Raw genomic sequence first — 12397 nt, forward strand, 5'->3', positions numbered from 1 at the left:
TGTCTGCATCACCACGCACCACTTAGGAGTAGGAACTGTAGAAAGTGTCATGAAATTTGATCATTCTCCTATCCTTTAACTGATGAACACCAAGACGGTCTACTTCTCCATGCTCATACAGAAATAACTGTAGACCCGTACCACACTCAAATGTGCACTTTCAGGGCAGTGAAAAAGCACACAGGCCCACAGGCCCTGTAACAACCTAACTAAAGGTAGCTTACACCTTCTCGTTCTTTCCATCTTCTGTCTTGGCTACCAAGTTCTCACTGTCCCGTCTGAAATATCTTTCTAAGCCTTTCTTCAGTTTTTAATTTTTATCTTTGGGGTTTTAGAGAAAGATCTTATGATTATGCTTTCTTGATGTATCTGTTTAATTTAAACACATACCAATTTTGTGTTTGCAACAGTTTGGACTCAGGCACTCGATACAAACCAAGCTGCACAGATGTAGTGTTGAGACCAACTCTGGTACCACTGCTAAAGAGGGGTCACAGGGCTTCTCCAGTCACCTAACTGCCTCTGACTCCCTAGCAACAACTGTTTGCCTTGAACAGCCTTATTATAGACCTAATGTTGGCTCCTGCGAAGACAGGCTGCTAAGAAAACCAAGAGCAAAGATCTAGATTTAGGATAGCACCATCTCCCGAGTCACAGTAGAAAAATATCACTAGAGACATCCTCTCCAGTCATGAATCACTGCTATGAATGAAGCCTGAAGCCGTTCTCAATGCTGCTTCACATTTATGAAATCTCTATTCTACATATACCTAATGGCCTCAAATAGTCTAAGAGACAATAAAATATCACAAATTAAGGACTAAAGTTGATAGCTTTTAAAATTCACTCATCGTCACGACTGTTTCCCCAGTTCACAGTGCTAGGCCACATGACTGGAAACTCACAAAGCAGGTTGTACTCTGAGCATTTTCTTTTTACCTGGTACTTCTTTATTCCCCCAGCTTTACTTGTAACATTGATGGTGATTTCTTCCTCCTCCTCCAGAAATTTCTGACAATATTCGGAGTCTTTCTCCAGTACAAAGCCCGTTTCTTCTATTACATCTTCAAGATGGAAAACCTGCAGAGAAGGCAAACACAGATGCGACCAAAAGTCACTCCAGCGAAGGCCTTAATGAGAGCACAGAGAGCCTCGTCTTTAAATGTCACTAATTTAAGTGAGGACAGGAGGGAATGCTTTCATTAGCATAATTGGATTGAAGAACATAGCAGACACAGAAAGTCTAAAGGATCAGGGACACTCACACCTTGGTTTTAAAAGAATACAGTCAGAAGAATAGACAGACAGACAACCCCAGGCCCGAGGATGGCTGAGAACAGAGCACCTTACTGGCAGATGCCACCTTCAGTATAAACATGACTCGATGTGGAGCTAAGTTTTAGTTCCTGAGGTCTGCCATCAGGATGCTAGAGCATGCTTTCCCATCCTTCCCAGCCTCAGGCAAGCACCAGCCACCTGACTACACAAACACACACACACAAACACACACACACACACACACACACACACACACACACACGAAGACTCACCTCAACGGGGTAACTTCTTCCTGAAATCCTGAGAATGGGACAGTGTGTGAAGTAGGTGGAGAACTTGTCGCTGTCCACAGTGGCGCTCATCAGAATCAAGTGGAGGTCAGAACGTTTCTGCAAAACTTCCTTCAAGATAACGAGCAGGAAATCCGACTGGACACTTCTCTCATGGACCTAATGGAAAGGCAACATGAAATCAGTCACATCTAGTGGCTGGGAATTAACAATCTACCAAAAGTTAATATCTGAGTATTACACGAGGATTTATGGGCTGATTAAGGGATGTTTAAATAAGGCTGAGCTTCAGAATTAAAACTCAGTTTATTCTGTAAGACTGGAGTCAATGGAAGAGTCGGCATATAATAACAGCAATAGTAGGACTGTGCACTAGGAGACGTATTAGAAATCACACCATATGTGGCTGACAACATCAGGTTGCCTCCCAGGTTCATGGAGAAGTCAGCCTGACTCCTAACTTTCTGCTAAACAGGGAAAACTCCATTATTGCCATTACAGAAGATAGGTGGTTTACTACTAAGGAGGAAACTGAGATGAGCGGTCGGAATCTGACCAGGTATCTATCACCATCTAAAAAAAAGAATTTTCCTGCCTGCCTCACACACACACACATGTAAGTGACTCTAAATTTACTGCAAGGCAGAGGTGATGTAAGGAGGTCGCTGCAACCTTGCTGCAGGGCATAGATGATGTATGCTGCCCGAATACAAGTATTTGCTACATGTATGTCCGTGCTCGAACTTTCTGTACCCTTACACATTTCTGTCCTAATTTGTAACAGATCACAGAAGCATATAAAGAGAAAGTACATTAAGACAATAAGTAACTTTCACAATCTGCTTGGAAGGCAGACAATAATGCTTAAGCATTCAAGCCTGGGGATCAATACCTTGGGTTCATGTTTTGGCATGACCACTTACAGTATGGTTTTGGGAAAGTTACATAAATATCTCTGGTTCTACTTATTCATTCATAAAAATAATAAAAAATTTATGGCGTTGTATAATAAGCAAATGAGACAATGGAAGGCCTGCAGAACAAAGACCAACAAATAGAAAATACCTTGCATTGTGGCATATGCTAAGAGATAAAAACTGATAAAGACAGAAGGTGTCATATACACTGTAAGAGAACTTGCCAGTGATGTTAAAAACCAATGGATGAGTTTGGGTGCTCGCACAGGAGAAAAACAGGACGGGAAAGGGAAGAGAAAGGAGGTAGGTCAAGGGATAGACCTGTGTACCAAGTCGCAATGGATGTATGAAGCCCTGAGTTCAATTCTTAGTACCCCAAATAAACAACCAAGGGGAATGAGCGATAGCTCAGTGGTCAAGAGCACTGACTACTCTTGCACTTGGGCACACATATGGAACTCTAGGTCCAGGGGATCTGATGCCCTCTTCTGGCCTCTGCAGGAAACAGGCATGTACTGGTAAACAGACATGAATGCATCCAAAACATCCATACACATAGAGAGAGAAAGAGAGAGAGAGAGAGAGAGAGAGAGAGAGAGAGAGACAGAGAGAGAGAAAGGACTTACAATATAGTATAGAAACTAAAATACTAGACTTGGGCCCTGCGATGAGAAATACACAAGAAATAAAGCTAGAGAGGTACCAAGTGATAGCCATGGAAACCTTGTAAGTCTGGTGACTAAATCATCTTAAAGCAGAATCATGTGATCTAAGTATTATCTATAATCCAAAAAACAAGAGACACAGGTACCTGGAGCTGGCTGTTCATGATGGCACACATCCTTAATATTAGGGCCCTGGAAGCTGAGGCAAGGACACTGAGCTCAAGGCTAGCCTGTATAGACTCTGTGTCACAGAAAAAAGCTACTCTGGACTCTGGCTACCGGGTAGAGAATGAGAGCAGCCAGTTTAATGCATGAGATGCTGCTGCAGTTATTCCTAATTTGATGGCTGAATTTAAAGAGGACATGAGCGAAAAATGCTGGGTGATTCTCCTTTGGTGGCTGACTAGTAATGGCAGGGCTCCCTCACTGGTCAGGAGAGAGGAGTGTGGCAAGGACGTTCTGAGTTCTAGAAACCCCGAACCCGAAGTTCCCAAGACTGGAAAGTGTCCTTCTAGCACTTGGAGATTTATGTCTGAAGGTCAGGAAAAGAGATCCAGTGGACTACAGTGATTTGGAAACTTTCATCAGAAAGATGAAAATGAGTTGCAACCAAGATTGTAAAGAAACAAACAAGATAATAACATACACTAGAGCAAATAAAAATGTATAGCGTCAAGCACACCTCTTACTGGTGGTCAGAAAATGGAGCTATGAGCACAGCCAACAATGAATGTTACTTAGATTCCACTCCAACTATAAACACAGCACAGCACACAAATCCTAGTAACACAGCCAGAAGAGGTACTGTCCTGAAAGAGTTCGGAGTAAAGTAACAAACTGTCCCCAAATCTCTTGTGTTCTTAAGTGCTGCTGAATTTCATTGGGACCTAAAGATTTTTTTACTTTTTAAAGATTTATTTTTATTTTATGAGGGTTTTGTTTGAACATATATGGATGTGCACCAAATGTGTGCCCGGTGCCTGCAGTGGCCAGAAGAAGGTGCCAGATCCCTTGGAACAAGGGTTTCAGATGTGACTGCCATGCCTGTGGGTGCTAAGAACTGAACCTGAGTCCTCTCGAGGAGCAGCAAGTGCTCTCTCCAGTCCCAGATTTTACTTTCAATATGCATCTGTGTTGGGGTATGTCCATGTGGGCACAGTTGCCCACAGAGGCCATGGAGGTGCTGGGAATCAAACACAGATCCTCTGCACATGCAACAATAGCTCTTAACTGCTGAGCCATTGCTCCAGCCCCCTTCTCCCCCCCCCCCCCCGCCCCGCCCTGAGATTCTTTTACTGGGACACTCTTTACATCAAGGGACTGATGGTGTTAAACTGAAGCTTGATTCAGTTAGTCATGTCAAACTAGCAAAGAATACAGCTTCTGTAGGCTGGTCTGTCTTTAAAGGAATTTTCTGCTAACTATTTAAGTTACAAGAGAACTTATGATCTGATATAAATAAAAGTTCTCAATAATGTATAAGAATAGCACTTTGGCTCATATTGACCCTTGATGATATTTAGGTCTGGGCTTGCGAAGCAACAATTATGACCTCTGTGTTCTCTGGAAAACTGTGTATATCCTCCTCTACATCCTAGGGATAACTCTTCCATGGGGTGAGCCAACAGCCACTCAGCTTCTTTCTAATGTCTTAATGTCTTATCAACCACAGTGCAATTTCCTACCTACCCCACAAAGAAAGAGATCCCTCAGAGATAAAGAAATTACTATCACTTATTTATTACCAGACTATTAATTAGATTGAAAAACGCCTTTACCTAAAATTTGTCTAATAAGAAAATAAATAGAAGACATCCAAATTATATAGTACTATAAAGCGATTTAAAAATCAAGATTTTGGCTGGACAGTGGTGGTGCACGCCTTTAATCCCAGCACTCGGGAGGCAGAGGCAGGTGGACCTCTGTGAGTTTGAGGCCAGCCTGGTCTACAAGAGCTAGTTCCAGGACAGCTAGGGCTGTTAAACAGAGAAACCCTGTTTCAAAAAACAAACAAAAAAACAAAATCCATATTTCGTACACTAGTGATCTGAAAGACTCACAAACTAAACAGACATATGGTGAGACTGTAATTTTTATTTTTTAAGTATTTCCTAGCCCAGAAGAGGAGAGTAACCTCTAAAGTAATCTATCTGTGGTCTATTAATTACAAACCTGTGAGTGAGAGTGGTGTCACATGCCTTCATCTCAGCGCCTGGAAGGCTAAGATGGGAAGACTGATGTGGGGAGGCAGCCTGGGCACACAGTCTTAAAACTCCCAAAGCATGACAAAATGTTACTTCTGCATAATTTAGTAAGTTAACAGACATTCATAAAAACCATTATCAAGCTTTGCTCTTTCTCTTTCCTTTTTTCCATGTTAAGAGAGTCTCACACTGTTCCATGTTGGCTAGGCACTTGAGGCAATCCTCTTGTCTCAGCCAATCAAGTGCTCAGATATAGAGGTATCAGCTATCCTGCCTTGCTAGAAAAACTTAGTAACACTTTTTGAAAAGAGAGTTGCAATATATCTGTCCTTGAAAAAGGATACTAACAAATTAGTTTCCTTGAGTAGGCTGGTAAACATCTGAAACAGTCATAACATAAAACTTCGGGCATAATTCAAGTGTGCCCTCAAATCTGATTCGAGAAGAATATTTAGAGAAAAGATGAAATGCACACTGATGTCTCTTGTCCTCTGTGAAAGAGCTGGGAGCAATCCCGAAACAGGTCAGTGAGGCGGCTGACAGGGAAGTGTCTGAGACACTAGCTACACAACTGAACCTCTGGGTACCCCCATTTCTTCAACTGGGAAGTAAAAATATCTACCCCACTGCACTGCTGGAGAGATTAGATGAACATGTGTCTGTGTGAGCCTTTGAACACCGCCAGGCATGCAGCGAATAGGACATAGTGCTTATTACACAAGGCATTTGCTGGATGGAACTGAATCATTCGATGGACAGTCTCTGATATGTAGTAAGCACAAAGAAACTGTCAGTGTCACCAACATCTTTTTAATATAAACATGTCTAGAGTTTATCTGGACACAGTTATAAAACCTACTCACCTCATCTACAATGACATGAGACACATCAGTCAGAAGACCATCTTCCTGAAGTTTCCTTAGCAAAACTCCTGTTGTACAATACAGTAGCCTGGTAGACTCGCTAGCGCGAGATTCCATCCGGATCTGATAGCCACACAGAGAATTCTGCAGGGAGAACACAGAGCGGCTATACGATTACAGCAGAGAGTGCAGCCCCTGTGCTCATCTCGGTACTCCATGCAACAGTTAGGCGGATTCACTTATGCAACTTACTACCAAGAGTCTACTTCTAGCTGGACATGGTGGCTCATCCCTGTAGTCCTAGCATTCAGGGGGCTGAGGCAAGAGTACCAAGGTCAGCCTGGGTTACACAGTGAGTTCCAAGCTGCCTTGGGCTTATAGTATGAAATCTTGCCTCAAAAAGCCAAAAACATGTATTTCTATGATTTTCAATTGAAGCTATAAGATTTGTCTTGATAATTTAAAATTTTAAGTTCTACTTAGTGTGCATGAGTGTAGGCTTGTGCAAACTATGGTGTACACGTGGAGATAGGAGGACAAGTGTGGCTCCTCTTCTGCCACCCTAACAGATCCGGATTCCCCTCAGGTCAGCAGCTGGTGCACTGTCACCTCTACCTCCTGAGACATTGCTCCAGCCCCATCATTTGCTCTCTCCTTCTCTGAATAACCTAGCATCTTGTATCTACCCTCCTTTCCCCCTCTTCACTGAAAAGAAGGGAACCGCTCAGGGACACATCCACAGGAAAGATTTATGATGTACGCAAGACAGATCTGATTGTGCCTACTCTTTGAATAACATATTTGAATGGTAACATATTTGAGTATTCAGTGACGAGAACTAGGATCCTGTACAGGTTCCCAAGAGCAAAGCAGCATCAGATCAGCACTGGCAGAGGTGGAGAGGAGAGAACAAGCCTTACCCTTCCTCCAGGTCCATTCTCACAGCCCAGTTCATCACACACCCTGGTGGCTAAACTCACTGCTGAGATTCTTCGGGGCTGGGTACAGACTATGTTACATTTCCTTGCTCCACACTCATTTAGAAGCAAGTCCTCCAACAGGAAATGTGGGACCTGAGTACTTTTGCCACTCCCTGTTTCACCTGCCACGACCACAACCCGGTGCCTCTTCAGAGTTTCCACAATTGAGTCCCGGTGTTTGAACACAGGCAGCTGCTGCCTTTCCTTCAGAAGTCTCTGATACTTGGGTGTGCTTTGCAGCTTCCTGAAAAGGTTCCTGACAGGTTCCAAGTCATCTGCATTTGCTGACTCCAAGGACAGTGCAGAAAGATCCTCATCAGAAACTAAGTTTTCCCAAGATTCTTCGGGGTCTTCAGAGCTCTCTTTTTTATGTTCCAGATGCTGCTGCTGCTGCTGTTGCTGCTTCTGCTGCTGCTGCTTCAACTTACTCAAAAGTTTGGCAATAAAGAGATCACGCGGTTTATTGGTTTCCATTTTATTTAATTCTTCCTTTTTCTTTTCTTCATCACTCCACTCCAGCCAAACATCTCGGTAAGTAGGAGGGAGTAACTGATGAACAGACTAGAAAGGGAAACAACAGCGATGCTTTACTTTGCTGATTAGGTATCAGAATTCAGTGGAACGCAGGCTAGTCTTAAAATGTAACGTTATCCGTAAACGTTAAAGTCATTAACATAAGAGACACCTGCATAGGCTATCAAGTCATGTCTCTTTTTTGTTTTAAAGATTTATTTATTTTATGCACATGTATATCAGTGTGAGGGTATAGACAGTTGTGAGCTGCCATATGGAACCAGGGATTTCTTAACCACTGAGCCATCTCTTCAGCCCCCAAACTGTGTTTCTTGACCTAATGGTTGTGTCTGTGTGGGAGTGAGTTAAGAGCTCTGCTTTTTGTCTCTGCAGAGTGCCTGGAAAATGCTGACTTTTAGTCTGGTAAACTACAGAAGGAGTGTTCATTAAATATTCCTGCAGTGTACTATATAATATGTGGATGAAGCACAGAGCATTTTGAACACAAAGCTCCCCATGGGGTCTGGCAGTAGTATAGTGCTATAAGTCAAAGTGTTTCAAAGGACAACACCAGGGTTGGAGAGACGGCTCAGTGGTTAAAAGTACTGGCTACTTTTTCAGAGGATCCGGGTTCAATTCCCAGAGCCCACATGGTAGCTCACAACTGTCTATAACTCCAGTTCCAGGGAATCTGACACCCTCACATAGACAAATGTGCACATAAAATAAAGCATATTTAAAAGGATGACCACAAATGGAACCTTCAGTTGTTCTACTTCTCTGCCATCAAAGAACCTCCAACTACCTCTGTGATATCAATAGTCATTTCTACTAAGCATATATAGCCCATAATACTTTACTTTGCAAAATGCAAGAAAGAAGACATGAACTTTGGCACAACTTGGAAAAGACCCCAAGGGGGCTAGTTAAGTGCTAATTTCCTGTGGTTGTTTATATGAGATTGCCTCACAGGCTCATGTTTGAATGATTGCTCCTTTGTTAGTGGGGATTATTTGGAAGGATGAGGCAGTGTGGCTTTGTTGGAAGAGTTGTGACCTTATTAGAGGAAGCATGTTACTGGGAGTGGACTTGAGGTTTCAAAAGCTCACACCAGTCTGTGTGTGTGTCTTTCTCTGCCTGCAGATCAGGATTGAAAGCTTTCAGCTACTGCTCCAATGCTATGTCTGTATGTTTCCTGCCAGTATGATCATGGACTAACCCACTGAAACTGTAAGCAAGACCCTAACTGAATGATTTTTTTAAAAAATTATTTTTTATTATTTGATGTGCATTGGTGTTTTGTCTGTGTAAGGGTGTCAGATCCCTTATCTGTAGTTACAGAGAGTTGTGAGTTGCCATGTGGGTGCTGGGAACTGAATCAGCTCTGGAAGAGCAGCCAGTACTCTTAACCACCAAACCTCTCCAGCCCCCCAGATGCTTTCTTTTCTAAGATTTGCCATGGCCGTGGTGTCTCTTTACAGCACTAGAACACACAGTAAGGCACTTCCCACGAAGACAGAGAAACACTTCTTTATGAAAAGGAAATGCTGGCAATCTAACTTTTGAGATGAGCACTGTGTTCGCTCAGAGAGCGTCTTCCTTCAGCAGCACTTAACCTTTTTCTAAACGCTAAGCACATAGTTAATATAACCTAAAGTTGAAAATGGAACCACTTGCCTGCATTTTTAAGTTGAAAAATTGAGTTTCAAGGTATAATTTTATTGTAGAACGGGCATTTCTTATCCCCAAAACTTGGAACTATAAGTTTGGATTTTAGACTTACTGGTAGACATGCCATGGAGTAGACTTGGTCTAGACCTGTTTAAACACAAATTCTGTTTGTTTTATATATGCCTTCCAGAGAGTCTGAAAGTAATTTTATGCCATACTTCTAATAATTTCATTCACAAAAGAAAGTTTCTTGGTGCAGAATTTTCTAGTGTCACGTCATGTCTGTGCTGAAAAGGATTTGGGTTTTAGAGTCTTTTAGATTGTGAGTTTTGAATCAGGGATGATGGAGGAAGGTCACTGGTTAATTAAATAAAGAAACTGTTTGCCCTGATAGGTTAGAACATAGGTGGGTGGAGTAAACAGAACAGAATGCTGGGAGGAAGAGAAAGTGAGCTCAGAGACGCCATGTTCCCCTCTCCCGGGCAGACGCCATAGCTCTGTTCTCTGAGGCAGACACGATCGATGAAGCTCCGACCCAGGATGGACATAGGCTAGAATCTTTCCCGGTAAGACTGATGCTACACAGATTATTAGAGATGGGTTGATCGGGATATCAGAATTATCCAGTAAGGGCTAGAGCTAATGGGCCAAGCAGTGTTTAAAAGAATACAGTGTCCGTGTAATTATTTCGAGGCATAAGCTAGCAGGCGGCCAGGGTGCTGGGGACGCAGCCCCGCAGCTCCTATTACTACAGAATGGCGCCCGACATGGTAGCAACAATTTTTCGGGTCTACTCTGCTTGCCAGAGGCAAGCAAGTGCTCTCATCTAAGAGAGGCTTCCTGACTCAGCTTTAGCTGCAAAGCTTGCAGCTCATTAAGAGGTCCTGCCATGAAACACTTAAGCGGTGTTGACGAAAAGCTGAACGCATGCTTTTCGGTTTTCAGCCATAACAGGAAAAAAGCTGCGCCATTTAAAAATGCCGGCTTTCTGGGCCATCCTGCCAGGGCAAACTCTGACTGTTTGAGGCAGGAGGGCCAACTACAGAGAGAGGACTTGAGTGTTGTCTGTGGACATAATGCTGCAACTTACTTGCTGGCAGGGACCTTGAAATGCCATAGAGTTGTGGCAGTAAACATGGCTACAGCCAGTACCTCAGCCATGAGGCTGGAAAGCTAAGGAATGGGCTGGATCTAGCTGCCAAAGCCATGGCTTTAATCCGACCCATATTGCTCAGTAATTTAAAGGCTTGTATGGTCAGAAAAAGAGAGATATACAGTTACAGAGAGATTCAAAGACAAAGAAAATTTCTAAATGGTTTACTGTGTGTTAAAAATATATGCAGGCTAAAAGTTGAAGTTCTTAAAATAAAAAAAAAAGAGAGTAGTTGGGTGTGGTAGGACACACCTTTAACCCCAACACTTGGAAGGCAGAGGGAGATTGACCTCTGTGACTTCAAGGTGTGGTAGCACATGCCTTTAATCCCAATGCCTGGGAGGCAGAGACAGAGGGGTCTCTGAGAGTTCAAGGACAGCCTGGTCCACAGAGTTATTCCAGGTCAAAGATACAGAGAACCTGTCTCAAAAAACAACAAAAAAAAAAGGTAAAAATAAACAAAATAGAGGTTAAAATAAAGCACACAAAGATGGAAAATACACAGAGAATTCTGAGAATTTTGCTCTGTTTGAATCGTTTGAATGCTGAGGAAGGAGCAACAGCTGCTAAAAGATATTTGTTTATAAATGCTGCTGAACTAATTCAACATAGATACTTTGAAAATGCCTTGACTTTGAAATTTGGATCTAAGGACATGATGCTTTGGAAAGGAGTCTCTTATTTTGTTTTCACAGAGAGTGAGAGTCTGTGGATTGCTTCTATTCCGATATGGTATGATGGACCACGCCCTCCTGAAGGGTTGCTGTGAACATCTTCAGAAAATTGCTTCGTTCAACTGCCAACTGAGATGAAACTAGCACACAGGTTATACCATGAAAGACCTAATTAACGACGCCCCCATTCAGCAGGAAGCAGTTTGGAGAGAAAAAACTGCACCCATGTTCCCAAATATGGTTTATAAATGTTCTTTTACATTTAAAGGGGGGAATATGATATAGATATGAATAATTTGCATTAGTATAGATTTTGCTTTATTGACAGAGATTTAAGGTCAATTTTTGTTATGTTTATGTATTTCTGATCTTGATTAAGGTATTGTGATTGTGTAGTTCACTTAAAATGTAATGTATATAGGTTGTTAATAAATAATCATAATAGTCAAGTTTGTAGTTATGTTAGTTAAGATTTTCTAGATGTACATAGATATATTTTTGTTAGGCATTCTTCATATTTTTCAAAGATTATAGAATATGGCATCTTAAATGTTTTAATAACTTAGGGTTTTTCGTGACAATGAGACACGTCTGCTCCTGGCAGTACCAATCTACTTTGAGAGGAAGATGGGCATCCTAGAGGCTCCTTACGGAGTTTGATAGCCATTTGGGCAAGAAATTGCTCTTGCCTGGACTATTGTATAAACTGGACACAGAAAACCCGCAGAGAGAGGACTACTGAACTTGCCTAAAGGTGAGATGGTCTTTCGGGGTTCCTAATTCATGAAGGAGTCTGCAAGACATTTTGCAGGACACAACAGATAGTGACTGAACTGACTTTGAATTTTCCTGCTTCATGGAAATGTCTGCTGGATACCATGGGCCTGAAGGCTGAAGATGGATGCCCCAACAGTACAGAGAAACTTTGGGTGACTGTCCAGGCAGTGAGATGTCTCTGTCATTTCTAGAGTTTTGGATTTCTTGTTTGCTTGGTAATATTATATCCTTCTGGAGTCTTTGATGGAGTTAAAGAATATATAGATAGTTATAGTTTTCCTTAGTTATGAAAAAAGATAAAATAGATGTAAATATTATAACTTTTACTCGATAACTGTTTTGTTTTATGTAATTTTGCTATGTTAAAGTTAAAGCCTTCCCTTTTTTTTTTTGTTTAAACAGAAAAAGGGGA

General features: G+C 42.0%; 1 protein-coding gene across 2 annotated transcripts in view; it reads right to left on the reverse strand.

Annotated features, from left to right (window-relative positions):
• Nucleotides 1-12397, reverse strand: part of Dhx29 (DExH-box helicase 29) — a 52090-nt gene that overhangs the window by 15973 nt on the left and 23720 nt on the right. For both annotated transcript variants that reach the window (XM_041663498.1, XM_041663499.1), the window contains 4 exons: nucleotides 7138-7758; nucleotides 6218-6361; nucleotides 1551-1727; nucleotides 940-1080 (listed from right to left, as the gene is read on the reverse strand). In XM_041663498.1, the coding sequence (XP_041519432.1) occupies nucleotides 940-1080; nucleotides 1551-1727; nucleotides 6218-6361; nucleotides 7138-7758 (1083 nt within the window). The remainder of the gene's footprint in view (nucleotides 1-939; nucleotides 1081-1550; nucleotides 1728-6217; nucleotides 6362-7137; nucleotides 7759-12397) is intronic.

The sequence above is a fragment of the Microtus oregoni genome, unplaced genomic scaffold (assembly GCF_018167655.1).
Source record: "Microtus oregoni isolate MIOR12 unplaced genomic scaffold, Mior012 000014F_ref0000157, whole genome shotgun sequence".
Lineage (NCBI taxonomy): Eukaryota > Metazoa > Chordata > Mammalia > Rodentia > Cricetidae > Microtus > Microtus oregoni.